This window comes from Cebus imitator, unplaced genomic scaffold (assembly GCF_001604975.1).
Source record: "Cebus imitator isolate Cc_AM_T3 unplaced genomic scaffold, Cebus_imitator-1.0 Scaffold229, whole genome shotgun sequence".
NCBI lineage: Eukaryota > Metazoa > Chordata > Mammalia > Primates > Cebidae > Cebus > Cebus imitator.
This window is the reverse complement of record NW_016107544.1, coordinates 3,089,902-3,104,620: the sequence shown is the minus strand read 5'-3', so window position 1 is coordinate 3,104,620 and position 14,719 is coordinate 3,089,902. Positions and strand designations below refer to the sequence as shown.

Sequence of the window (14,719 nt, the reverse complement as noted above, 5' to 3'; positions counted from 1 at the left end):
AAAAAAAAAAAAAAAAAAACCTTGCAGCTGTACAATGAGGCACTGGGAATCAAAATGAGAGCATTTGCAAAATATCCTTTGGCGGAGAATTGGTAAGAAACCCCACCATCATGATTCACATATCACCATTTCTTGGACACAGAAAAATAACCCCTGCTGATTACACCATCAGCCCCCACTTGCCAGCCTGCTCCCCACAAAAACAGACAAAGCTAAAAATATAAAATATACTAAAGATTCTGAAGAAAAAAATATTTTATAAATGTGTATTACTAGTGTTCATGCATGGTTAAGTGAAAAGAACTTACGGATAGAGAATCTGTAGATCTACCTCTAATGTCTTCAGGAAAATCACTCACTTCCAAGGCCACAGTTAGCTTATTTGTAAAATGAGGTGATTGGACTATAAAACTTTCATAGCCCTAAATTCTATCACTTAAGATCAGGATGCATAAAAAGGCAAATTTACAAAATTAATTAATTAATTTAAAAGGCACATTTACTAAGGCTATGTTAGGGATATGTTAAGTCTGACTGACTTATATTACTTGTGAGGTCATGAAAATTGATTCTAGAGTGAATTATTTTTAAAAATCTAGGAAATTTAAGTCAACCACTTTTTGTGATTAGGCATTGCATATAAACCTAAAAAAATTAGATTAAATTTCTCTGCAACAATGCATATAACACAACAAGGTTCTATGTAAGAATTATTTACAAAACTAAAGAAAAGTTGATTTTGCCTGAAAAGATAGCTGAAAATGCAGGAATGCCCAACAGTAAGCTATTTCTCAGACTGTAATTTTAATCAGATCGTTACATTTTTCTTATTATTTTCATACAGGTCTGGATAGCTATAGACTATATAAACAAAATGAGTTTATAAAATATGTGATAGCAACTTAAGACATTAAAATTAAGACTCATCAAGGAATTAAAATTGTTTGGATACACAGAACCCAACTTTCAATCCATGATTACCTAACCTCTACAATATTGTTATTTTCTGGCTAACTTTGAAAATAATTTGATCCCCAAATTAAATGTTTTTTTATTTGAGACAGAGTCTGGCTCTGTCACCCAGGTGGAGTGCAAGTGGCACGATCTCTCCTCACTACAACCTCCGCCTCCCAGGTTCAAGCAATTCTGCTGCCTCAGCCTCCCAAGTAGCTGGGATTACAGACGTGCACCACTGCCCGGCTAATTTTTGTATTTTTAGTGGAGACAGCATTTCATCATGTTGGCCAGGCTAGTCTCGAACTCTTGGCCTTGGGTGATCCACTGGCCTCGGCCTCCCAAAGTGCTGAGATTACAGGCGTGAGCCACCACACCCAGCCACCCAAATTAAAACTGAAAGTATATATTTGACGAGAAAAAAAGAAATTTGGGCACATGAAACACAAATGTCAAAAAAGTGAAATATGCAATTGCCTTATCACTAATAATACTAGAGTGGAAACTTAATAGCTTTCATCAAACTGCCAAAGATTTTTTCAAATTGTTATACCCAGGATGAAGAAAGGTACCATCTTCCTGAAGAGCAATTTACTTGGCAATATTTACCATAACGCTTGAAAGGAGAGAATGGGCACTTCTAAATATTACTGGTAGAAATTAGAATTAGTGTTACCTCTATGGAGGACAATTTAGCAATATATCTTTGACCCAGGGCTTCCACTTCTAGGAATCATCCTAAAGAAATAATTCAGCAAATGTGTAAAGATGTATGTTCAAAGTATAAATAGTATTCTTTGCAGTACTGTTTATAGCTATGCAAAAAAAAAGCTTCTAAAAAATATTTTAAGTAATTTAAAAAGTACATATCAAGTTTGTTTCTGATTCCAAAGAAAGGTAAAAAAAAAAAAAAAATATTTGAAAACTCAATGTGACATTAAGTAAATGGCTACATTCTTACAAATTAATATACACTGTTGTTAAAAAATAGGTAACATTATATGTACTACTATGGAAAGATAACCAAGATATATGGTAGAGTATAAGAAAGTTACAAAATATCGTATATAGTGTGTAACATAACAAGTACGTACAAATGTGGAAATAATACCCAGAAAACTAACAGTAATTAGCTCTGGGTGGTAGATTTAGAGTGAATTTTATATTCTTATTATGAATTTCTCTTTGGTTTGAATTTTTTGATTAGTATATGTCATTTTGTGTGTGTGTGTGTGTGCAATAACATAAAGCTATTTTCAGAAGGAAGAAAAGAGACTGGAGAGTGAAAAAGAACTGGGCATCCGTTGCCTATGGTTTTGCTCCCTGGAATTTAAGGCTATAATGATAATGTACGAACTAGGATGATTGTCTTGGAAATATTCATAACAGTGAAAGTTAATAAACATTACGATACTATTTAAATAAATACAATGGAAGAAGATACTATGAATGCAGAAATATATAAACTTGGGAATATTTTGCCATATATTGGTAAGTGAAACAAGAGGTAACAAAATAGACTTAGTTTTGTACACATTTTGGATGCGTCATACACATATATATGAAAAAAAGTCCAAAAGAATAAATGCCAAAATGTAGACTGCAGTAACTAGCAATTCTTATTTTTCTTTTTCTATGAAATGTTTCTATAATGAACAAGTGTTATTTATGAAATTTCTTCTAAGTTTTAAAAATATTCCTTGTAGATCTTTCAGATTTTAAAATACTGGGGAGTCATTAAAACAACACTAATTTGTGACAAAGACAAGAGAATCTCAACTCTTTTCTCCAACATTAAATTTACCACCCAGAGACCCCTGAAGCCCCCTACAGTTAACATGCTGCATGGTCTAAAGAACTGAATGCAATACTAATACAAAACAAGCTCAGGAAACCCAAGGTACCTATTATGATTTTGTGTCCTGAGATGTACGGGGTTATAAAACATACTGGCTCAGATTACAGGCTAAGCATGACAAGTCCGTCTGGTACAATCTAACAAAGGAATTTATGCAGAATGAGAAATTTACACATTTCATTTCCCAAGGTGGAAATGAATTACAGAAGCAAAGAACCTCAGTAGAGTTAAGACCTTTCCTTTCACTCTGCTATATGCTTCTGAATCGTTCCTCATAGGCATTTCTTACATGATTTACTTATTGCTTTCTAAAACTAAAATAAACTAATATCGTTTAAAGGTGAATAGGAGGAGAAGTGAGAAAAGTGTATTTTTAAAAGGGCCAAACTTTTTGTACATTTTCAGGTGAACCAGGAGGTGCCAGATCTCCCTACCTCCCTCTTTCTCTCCCTCAGAAGATCATTATGGCTGATAACAATAGTTTTTCTCTCCCGGGTAGTGTAGATGACACATTTTTCCTGTAGCTTGTCTTCCTGTAGTGTGCAGGAATTCCTGCACTTTCTGGGTGCCCTTCCTGTTAACTTACATTTCAGATTTCCTCAAAAGGCATTCTACTGCTTTAATATTTGAAAAATGTCAGCTCAACCCCCGACAGCTAATATAAACAAGCTGAAAAGCATACCACCTAAAGTTACAACTGTGGAAAACAAAATTTCTTTTTAAGAAATTCCTTCTCAGAATCTCACTGTTGGTAAGGCTGTAGAGAAGTATCCCAGTCCTTCCAGGGAGTCTGTAATTCCTTTGCCTCTGCTGTGCCTTAAATTAGAGGCCTGTTAAACCGAATTATAGTGATCTAGAAAGTTCGTAAAGGTCCTTGAATTGAACATGTTGTTAAGTTCTTCAATATGATGAGATCGTATCCACCTTTCACTTTTCCTTCCATTTCTTTGTTTAGAGTATTAAAAAGAAGTTTGGTGCTGCAAAAAGTATTTTGGCCATTTGAGAATAGCGTAGCTGAATAAGGCCAATTCTACATTTAAAGTCCAGGCTAAGGTGGCTCTTTTGCTATTTCCAAAATGATCACCCACTTCTTTCTACAAATAATTTTCCTTTTGGACAAGAACCCCATGTTCATTCCATATGTACTTTCCAAGCATAATCCAATTAAGAAAACTCATCTGGGTAAACATGAATTGATTTGAAGGACCACCAGTACCTGATCCATTGTAAACAAATTCATAGGGAAGAGTGCAGGGCTAATATCTCCTTTAGCTTCTCAACTCAAAAACTGGCTCTACTAAGACGGAGCTATGTTCATAGTGAATCCAAAATCATGCATAAATGAGCCTGATTTAGTTTAGACCCCAAAGTCCAAAGATAAGATGACAGTAAATACCAACTTCTTCATAAACCTTCCTGACTATCCCCCAAACAGATAAATCACTTCCATTTTAAAACTCCAATAGCACCATTTCTCTTCAATATTTGACTTATTATCTTGTATTATAATGATTTCTTTACATTCTATTTTCACCGACCTGAAGGAAAAACTTCATTTTAAATATTTTTGTGTGTCCCCAAATCATGTGCACACATACACACACAATACATACATACACATGCAGAAATATGCACACATACATATGTATATACATGCATATCACAATATATTTATACATATATTAAACTGAATTGAATGAATGAGCAAATGCTTACCAAATACAAAGTAACTAAACTCCATCTCTTTAATACACCAAAGCATGACTGCCTCTTCTAAACTGTTACTTCTCTACTCAATAAGGAGATTTTAAGTTTTCCCTATTTAAGGAACATCTCCACCTGATATGCCAATTCCTAGGTTCTTCAACACACTTAACTTTTCAGATTTCCATTCCTCCCTAATACTCAAAGAAAAGCAGAGTACTACTTTGAATGCTTGAGACTATTACTTCCTTCTTGGGCTGCTGAGATATGTAACTCCCATCAGGTAGAATTAAAAAGTGGTACAACAACTCCCCATACACCCTCCCAAAAAAGTGGCAAAAAGCTTATTAGACATCTTCATTTCACCAGGTCTTGCTCAAATAGTGCCCTAGATAGCCTAATTCAACAGTATCTAACTCCTCTCTTCATCATTCCATACTTTCTCACATGGCATGTGTTTTCACTATGGTAAAGAAACAATTGTTTTGAAACAAGTGATTTGGGGTCCCAGAGGCACCTGACAGCACCCAGTCTGCTCTTTGATGTCAAATCAGGAATTTTTTAAATCCCCTTCCTAGGGGGACATTAAGCCTGCAAAATACAACTATGTTTAAAAACAAAAATTAAGAAAACAACATAAAGAAAACAACTATAAACTGAACTTCTGACCTATTATAGCTGACTAAATATATGCAGTTACACACTTAAAATATTTCATTATGGTTGTCAGTGAAACAGTGCAGTCCCTTCACATTGCTATAATGCTTAAAAGTACAGTTTTAACCCCAGTATTTTCCCCCAAGATGCAAAGCATCTCCCAAATGGGCAGACATAAAACATTAGGTTTTCTCTGCTGCCTCTAAATTTTGCGAGCCAATAACCAATTGGTGTAAAGTGCAAAATCTCAAAACAGCAAGACTTCTCTGCTTTTTTGTGATCTGCTGTTATTCACCCTTCACCTTTACTTCCTTTAAAAATCAAAAGTTGCCTAATGTCCAAAGCGATATCAATGGAAATTTAGCTAAATACTAGCACCGCAACGGTCTATTCCCCAAATAATATAAGATTACATTAATTTCCTAGTAGTTTAACTCAAGTTTTACCTTTCATCTTCACCTATAGAGTTTTTAAAAGTTTCTATTCCTGTTGCATACAAAATTACTTATAATATGTGTGCATAGTACAGAATTTTACAATTACATAAAGCCCTGCACATTTAGACGCTACCAACCTGCTCTGTCTCTCCTGACTGTGCAAAAGGCAAAAAGAGCTCAGTAATCCTAGCAGAAGAATGCAAATAACGTCAATGCACAGCTGAACTGCAAGCCCTGCCTTACAGGAACTCTCTGTGTCTGCAAAAAAAAGACACATACTAAACAGGAAATGCAACTGAGCTGTGGAAAACCTCAAACTTAAAAATGCAATCGCCAAGCGAAAATTGCATCCATGCATTCATAAATGCATGCACAACCCTTTGCATTTTTGCAACTAATGCAAATAGCCTCTTACCTTTCGACTGAGACATTTTCCCCTTTCCTTTGATGGGGGAGGGGAGCACAAAAGACTTTGCCTTGCTTCTCTTCTGTAGCTAGTTTTGCAACAAAGATGCAAGCTGCAGGCGTGCAATCTTCATGCAAGTGGAGTTTCTCTTGACCGATGCAGCAGATGGACTTTCAGGGAATCAAGATGGAAATGCACACCTTGCAAAACAGACTGGAAAGTGATTTTTCCCCCAGTTGCAACGTTAGGGAAGGCTGTGCTGCAGCTACATGATGGGCCAGGGCTGGCAGCTAAAAGCTCCAAACTTGGAACTGAGTATCTTAGTGCGCAGACGTCCTTCCTGCGAAGGGCGCGGAGGCCGCTGGGTAATGTAGTTCTCAGGCGGAGTCCACGGGGCTCTGATTTAAGGAAACGTGGTCGCCCGGTGGCTGAGCGAGATAACTGGGTGCGACAAAGATTGCGCCCAGATAAGCAAGCCTGACACACGCTCAGTAGAGAGATGGGTAAAAAGCGGCAAGGCCAAGAAGGGGCGGCAGTTTTGTTCTCGAAAAGCCCCCCGAAACAACAGCTAAAGAAGTGTAGGTTAGCTCAAGAGCTTTTGGCTTGTCTTGAAGGTCTGTTTGGGAGTTTAGTGTGCTGATTTTGCAGCTCAGCACCTGTTGTGCTGTTCTTGCCTGTAGATATTTTACCCTCACACCTCCTTTTTTTTTTTTTTTTTTCAGAGACAGAGTCTTGCTCTGTTGCCCAGGCTGAAGTGCAATGTGCAATGCCGCAATCTCGGCTCACTGCAACCTCCACCTCCCGGGTTCAAGCAATTCTCCTGCCTTAGCCTCCGGAGTAGCTGGGATTACAGGCGTGTGCCACCATGCTTGGGTAATTTTTTTGTATTTTCACCATGTTGGCCAGGCTTGTCTCGAACTCATGACCTCAGGTGATCAGCCCGCCTCGGCCTCAGGAAGTGCTGGAAATACAGGCGTGAGCCACCAGGCCCAGCCACACCTCCATTTTTAAAAACATTTTTTCTGGCATGAAAATTTGTGGATGATTTGGCTGGCTGGAGGTAAGGTTACCTTTGCTCTGTAGAGAAGATGCAAAGTTTTATTTTGTCAGAAACGATCTAGGTCAGTTATTTCCAAGGAACTCGAAACTCAGTAGGGGGTAGGTCTGGGGAAGAAGATTGGAGGCTTCTCATTTCTCACAGGGTTACAGAGGAAGTTCTGCTTTTTATATGTCAGAGCTAACTTTATCAAAGTTAAGGTATCTAGATGCTTTTATCTCACCTGGGAGGAAAGTCCTTGGCCTAGGGGGAAAGTGGGTGGAAAGTGAATAAAGTCAAATATCTTGAATTATTCATTAAAATTAACAGATATTTGTTGAGTGTCCAGGATGTGCCAGACACCTGCCTAGGGCCCTGGGGTGTTCGTCCATTCTGTACTGCTTGTGAGCAGTACCTGCTGGAAGACAGCATCACCTCTTTCACAAGGAAGCCAGAGATTCTGAGAACAATTCATTGCAAGGAATGGAGAGGAGTGAGCAGGGCATGGGCAAAAATGAGCTCAGACTTCTACTTCATGGAGTAGACAAACTCAGAAATGTTCTTTTAAGATAGGGAGGAATTGAGGAATTCAGGGAGGTGTGGACAAAGCATGTGGCAGAAATGAGGACAACCTCTCAGAGGATGCCAAGGAGACTTTGTTGTCTTGTGTGCAGGAGTGGTGGGGGCAGGGGGAATTTACAGGTGAGGACTCCGAACGGCCTTAAAAGGCAGGCTAGAGGTTTGGGCTTTATTCTGTAGGTACTTGCAGGGAGGTGAAAGGAGCTAGAAACAGGGTGTAGCCTAATCCAAGAATGTTTTAAAGAAAGTAAATTTGCCCCCAGCAATCAAGGTGGGTTGAAACTGGGAGAGGCTAGAGATAGGTCAAGTCAGTAGTGAAAGAAAAGGGGCACTTTGAAAGAAGATTCAGCTAGATTTGATGACTGCTAATGAAAACTATAGGAACTGTATTTAGAATGCTAGGAAGCCAGGACCATATGCAGAAAGGGATGCATTAGAGGGAAGAAAAACATCTTATTTCAGCTGCAAACCAGCAAATCAACTCTTAAATATGAATAGGGACTAACATTAACTCACTTAAGTTGATCCCCTTTACTGACATTCTTGAGAACTAGTCAAAGCAATCTTATCTCCATATTAGCTTCTGCCCCTAAGAGGAAGGCATTTCTGATCCATGAACACAGGTGCATGGACTTTGAACTCTTTTACTAACCTTCTGGGATAATCCATGTTGTCCCTTCCCTCCTATCACATACACACAAGCTCAGCACCTCCTCAAACCAGCATGTTTTCCTAAGTCTAATTTAACCAGGAGACATATGTAACAATCTAGTTCATTTTCCTCAACACTCATGGAGCCAGGCCCTAGGATAGCTACCGGAGCTTTACGTAAGCTGGCTCAGACCAGGCAGGACCTGAACAGCCACCTAGAGCTTGCTTCAATTTGCATTTTATGTGGTCAGCTGCATTGCTCTTAAATAGTCCCAGATTCCCTTCTTCATGGAAGAGTTCTAATCACAACTTGTCTGGTGCATTTTGCCACTGTCATTACTGCTCTTACTTACTCTGCATAGGCGTGCAGAGTCCACAGCTGGCAAAGGGATTGTATCTTGAAAGTCAGCCTGCAATTCATTTTCCCATAGAACCAACAATATGTTCAACAGCTAATACATATACACAACCACACATGTGTACACAAAATACCTTTCATCCATAAATTGGCTGAATCATATATTTTTAAAAAGCAAAATTTTGTATCATATTTCTTTCTGGGAAAAATATATTCTGTATTTCAAGTAGGAAATTGGGATGACAGGGAACTCAACCTCTCCGTGAAGTCTTAGTTACCAGAAGAAAAAGTTCTTCCTGCCTTAGTGTTAAAAGGTTGCCTCTCCCATATACCTGGGTGGTGGAAGAGGAGGTACCTGTGCTCCTCTTCTTGCCAGTCTTCATGGCACCATTGGCACCAGGAGGAGAATTCCTCCCCTTGTGGTATATGAAAGCAAGGACTCCTTTTATATGCACATCAAGTGTTTATCTTCAGGTGGCCTGTGCTTCTGCTTTAGATCCCCCATCTTTTTATTTATTTTTTTTTTGAGATGGAGTCCTCACTCTGTTGCCCATGCTGGAGTGCAGTGGCATGATCTGGGCTCCCTGCAACCTCCGCCTCCCGGGTTCAAGCGATTTTCCTGCAATAGAGACAGGATTTCACCATGTTGGTCAGGCTGGCCTCAAACTCCTGACCTCAAGTGATACACTCACCTTGGCTTTCCAAAGTTCTGGGATTACAGGTGTGAGCCACCACACTTGGCTTCCCCCATCTTTTTAATTTTTTTGTTGTTGTTGTTTATTTATTTGTTTGTTTGTTTTTTGAGACGGAGTCTCACTCTGTCGCCCAGCCTGGAGTGCAGGGGCATGATCTTGGCTCACTGCAACCTCTGCCTCCCAGATTCTCCCACCTCAGCCTCCAGAGCAGCTGAGATTACAGGCATATGCCACCATGCCTGGCGATGTTTGTTTGTTTTTAGGGACAAGAGCCTTGCTTTGTCTTCCAGGCTGGAGTGCAGTGGTCTGATCATAGGTCACTGCAGCCTCGAACTCCTGGGCTTAAGAGAAATTCCTGCCTCATCCTCCCAAGTAGCTGGGACTGCAGGTGCAAGTACCATGCCCAGCCAATTTTTGGTATTTATTTACTTTTTTAAGATAAAGTCTCGCTCTGTCGGCCAAGCCGGAGTGCAGTGGCACAATCTCAGCTCACTGCACAACCTCCACCTCCTGGTTCAAATGATTCTCCTGCCTCAGCCTCCCAAGTAGCTAGGACCATAGGCACGTGCCACCATGCCCAGATAATTTTTGTATTTTTAGGAGAGACGGAGTTTCACTGTGTTAGCCAGGCTGGTCTCAAGCTCCTGACCTTGTGATCGATCCACCCACCTCGGCCTTCCAAAGTGCTGGAATTACAGGCATGAGCCACCACACCTGGCCCATTTTTGTTATTTTTTATTTAGAGACAGAGTTGCTTGCTATGTTGCCCAGGCTGATCTCAAAACCTGGCTTCCAGCAATCCTTTTGTCTCAGCCTCCAAAAGTGCTGGGATTACAGGCACCAATCTTTGTAATTTTCTGTTCTTCACATCTTTCTAAAATATGTCTGATGCACTCTCTTCTCAGCTTCTAGCTATCCTCAGAATCAATTCCAAACTCCATGCATGGTACGGTATAATTGGGACCTGGGCCCTGCTTTCTCTCCAGCTTCATTTCTCATTGTATGTTTACCTGGGAACCAGGAGAGGGCAGGTTTTCTCCTTCCTTGCCATTAGATACATTCTTTTTTTTTTTTTCCTTTTTTTGAGGCAAGAGTCTCACTCTGTTGCAGTGGCACCATCTCTGCTCACTGCAACCCTCACCTCCCAGGTTCGAGCAATTCTCCTGTCTCAACTTCCCAAGTAGCTGGGATTACAGGCGGGTACCACCACATCCAGCTAATATTTGTATTTTTAGTAGAGACAGGGTTTCACCATGTTGGCCAGGCTGGTCTTAAACTCCTGACCTTAAGTGATCCGCCCACTTTGTCCTCCCAAAGTGCTGGGATTGCAGGCGTGAGCCACCACACTCAGCCTGATACATGCTCTCTCTGCCTAACAAGTCTTTTCCATTCTCTGCCTAGTTTCCTCTGACTTGTCCTTGAAGACTCAGTGGGCACATCCTTTGGGCTGTCTTCTCAACCACCTTCTGTAACACATTACCCTGGATTCCAACAAGGGAGTTATCACCAGTAGGGGAAACTAGAGCACCTAACCTGGAAAGAGCCTTGTACTGTCAGGTTTGAGGTGTGAGATCCTTGGAAGGAGGCCCTTACGTTAAGTCACACTGGCATCTGAAGGAATTGTTCTAGAGGTATTAGAGGTATATGCAGGGAGGAGGAGGTCAGGGAGGTGTCACATATATTCCACAGGCCAGGAATAGTACCTGTGACTTAATATCTGAATAGCAGTGTTTCTCAACTGGGGGTTATCTTGCCTTCCAAGAGATGTTTGGCTAGTCTGGAAATATTTTTGGTTACCACAATAGTGGGAGAGAGTGTGATCCTGGCATCTAATGGATAGAGATCAGGGATACTATAGCGTACAGAAAGCCCCCACAACAAAGAATTATCCAGTCCAGATGTCAATAGAGCCGAGTTTGAGAAACCCTGCTACATACCAGGAAAAGTTACTGCTATATACCATGAAAAGTTACTAGATGCTCTACAATTTTTTTTTTTTTTCTTTTGAGATGGAATTTCGCTCTTTTTATCCTGGCTATTGTGCAAGGGCATGATCTCGGCTCATTGCAACCTCTGCCTCCCAGGTTCAAGTGATTCTCTTGCCTCAGCTTCCCAAGTAGCTGGGATTATAGGCACATGCCACCACACCTCGCTAATTTTGTGTTTTGTAGAGACGGGGGTTTCACCATGTTGGCTAGGCTGGTCTCTAATTCCTGACCTCAGGTCATCCACCTGCCTTGGCCTCCCAAAGTTCTGGCATTACACGTGTGAGCCACCTCACCCAGCCTAAACACTCTACTTTTAAGTTAATTTAAAGCTAATGAGATTTAGAGACGGAATATTTTGACATGGGAAAAACAAGAGAATCTAAGCAATTTGGATTCTGACTACAGAAAATGTTAACTGTGTCTCCTAAGGCAAGTCATCTTATCTTTCTGGACCTCTTTTAGTTCCACTATAAAATAAGGAGACCCAGACTAAGGTGTCTTCCAGTTCTAACATTCCATGTCTCTAAACCTAATTCACCTGTCTGATTAAAACCGCTAATGATTTAAAGACAGAAGAGAATTGTGATCATCACACACTCTATTTTATACACTGGCTAAACATCTTCCTGATCCCTTGCTTTGGCAAACCACTGATGATCTCATAACAACGTCTCTTAAGAGATGAGACAAGATATTCATATTACCATTTGAAATACTGCCTTCTAGGTAAGTAATACAAATCTGCACATGACATTTATGAATGTTTTCCAACAGTGTCTACTAGACATCAGAAAAAAGAGAAAGGAAGGTACCAAAATTCAAGCTAAGAACTCAAGTCTAAATATCTACTTTTCCAGACTCTGGAAAATCATTGCATACACAGGTGTGTTATATATAGTGAAGTATATGGGGAATAAGCAGGTGGAGGATTCATTTAAGGAACTGGATAGCAAGTTGTGATGGTAAAATATTTTTAAGTACAATTATTATTTTCTTTTTTTACTGCACTAAAGTGTCACAATAAACTATGATTGCCAGCAGAAATTCCAGAAATCTCAGTATGATTCAACTTACTATATGGCTGGCTATACCTGTTTAGCCTTATCTCCCATTCATCCACTATAGGATTCCTTTGTTTAAGCAATCTAGTCAAAACAGGATTACTTATCCCACTGAGCCATGAATTTGCATGGCACCACTTCTATACCTTAATGTATACTGTTCTATGACTTTGTCCTATGACTTTGCCTTTTTCTGGCCACCACTGCAATCTTTGTTTTCTAAACTCTAGTCTTCATTTGAGGTTCTATGTCATCTCTTTCATGAAGACATCGTTGATCACATCCCCCTGTCCCGTAAAAGAAAATCCACTGGCCGGGTGCGGTTGCTCACGCCTGTAATCCCAGTACTTTGGGAGGCCGAGGCAGGTGGATCACGAGGTCAGGAGATCGAGACCATCCTGGCCAACATGGTGAAACCCTGTCTCTACTAAAGAATACAAAAATTAGCTGGGCGTGGCGGTGCACGCCTATAGTCCCAGCTACTTGGGAGGCTGAGGCAAGAGAATTGCTTGAACCTGGAGGTGGAGGTTGCAGTGAGCCGAGATTGCGCCACTCCACTCCAGCTTGGCGCCTGGCAACAGAGCAAGACTCTCTCATCAAAAAAAAAAGAAAGAAAGAAAATCCACCCCAGTACAGGCGCGGTGGCTCACACCTATAATCCCAGCACTTTGGGAGGCCAAGGCGGGCAGATCACTTGTGCTTGGGAGTTCGAGACCAGCCTGACCAATATAGTAAAACCCCGTCTCTCAAAAAACAAAGAATATCCACCCCTTTAAATTCTAGTGGCATCCATTAGCTTTTACGTGCCATATATGTGATATTATCTCTTGGTAACATTACTTGAGTTCACATTTTACCTTTTCTACAAAATGGTGTGTTCCCTGCACCTTCCTAACCTATTCTTTTTGTAGGAAGACCTTGCTTGTCTGTATTTGGCCCTTGACTCTAAGCGTAAGCAGGGACAGTTTCATCAACATCATGTAGCCCCAGATCCAGCATTTGTCATGCAGATAATATGTGCTCAACCAATATTTGTTTATCGATGTTTGCATGGATTTATTATCTACTGAATGAATTCATCTGAAATATGGTATCTGTTAGCTTATCTTAGCCTTCTTTGTTAAAAGTTAAAGAAACACCAGCATAGAGATTTGAAGAATTTTTATTTAATTATAATATCTTATTAAAAACATTTTGGCTATTACTTTCTTGAAGCTCCTATTAAGATTCTAGATTTTCATATTACTGTCAACAAATCTTTATAAGTAACAATTCACTACTTGCACTGGCAAGTAGTGAACTAGTCTGAATCATTAGGTTGAGTAATACAGGGCACACAAAAAATTTCAAGTTCTGTTAAGAGAGAAAATTGGAATGATGTTTAATCTAACAAACAGCATATACTTCTTCTCTTCTACCCTCATCAATCAATTTATCTTTCCTTATACAGTTGTCCCTTGGTATCTATGGGTTGGGTTCCATGGCCTCCCTCCAATACTAAAATCCATTGATCTCTGAAGCAAAATGACATAGTATTTGCATGTAACCTACACACATATTCCCATATACATTAAATCATCTCTAGATTATGTATAGTACCTAATACAACGTAAATGCTATGTTAATAGTTGTTAGACTGCATTGTTTAGAGAAAACTGACAAGAAAAAAAAGTCTGTACATGTTCAGTACAGATGCAATTTTTTTCTGAATATTTTTGATCCAAAGTTGGTTGAATCCTTAGATATGGAGAATCAACTGTATATATATGGAACTATATATACACATATCCCACATCTGTGTATATTTTTCTCTCTGTTACCACACTCACTCATTTTCTGCCAACTCTGGTCTTGCCCTGTCTGGCTTCTGAAAATCTGAAGACACCAGAGCTCTACAGAAAGCCAAATAAGTGGCTGTGCTCCCTCTGTAAAGTTTCAGTTACACTTAAATTTGGAACTCCTTTGGAACTCACCTAATCAATTCCATATTTAATTAATTACTGGCTTGTCTTATACGGGGTGGTTGAGAAAGAATTGCACGTTGGTCACCCAGAGTCCTAGTTTCTCACTTTACCACTTCTTCCAGAGAGGATGCCTTTATAACCTTATGTTTATACTGTACCTTCTTTTTCAAAGTTAAGGAATTTAAGAGCCGGACGCATTGGCTCACACCTGTAATCCTAGCACTTTGGGAGGCCAAATTAGGCTATCACAAGGTCAGGAGTTCGAGACCAGCCTGACCAACATGGCGAAATCTTGTCTCTACTAAAAATAAAAAAATTGGCCGGGCGCGGTGGCTCAAGCCTGTAATCCCAGCACTTTGGGAGGCCGAGGC

At 40.0% G+C, this 14,719-nt stretch overlaps 1 protein-coding gene across 1 annotated transcript in view; it reads right to left on the bottom strand.

The window, feature by feature from the left end:
- The window catches only part of MAP2K6 (mitogen-activated protein kinase kinase 6), a 135,402-nt gene extending 129,059 nt beyond the window's left edge, over positions 1–6,343 (bottom strand). Inside the window, exon 1 of the mRNA XM_017497363.2 lies at positions 6,026–6,343. Coding sequence (XP_017352852.1) covers positions 6,026–6,041 — 16 coding nt within the window. The 5' untranslated portion in view covers positions 6,042–6,343. The remainder of the gene's footprint in view (positions 1–6,025) is intronic.
- Between the last annotated feature and the right edge of the window lie 8,376 nt (positions 6,344–14,719).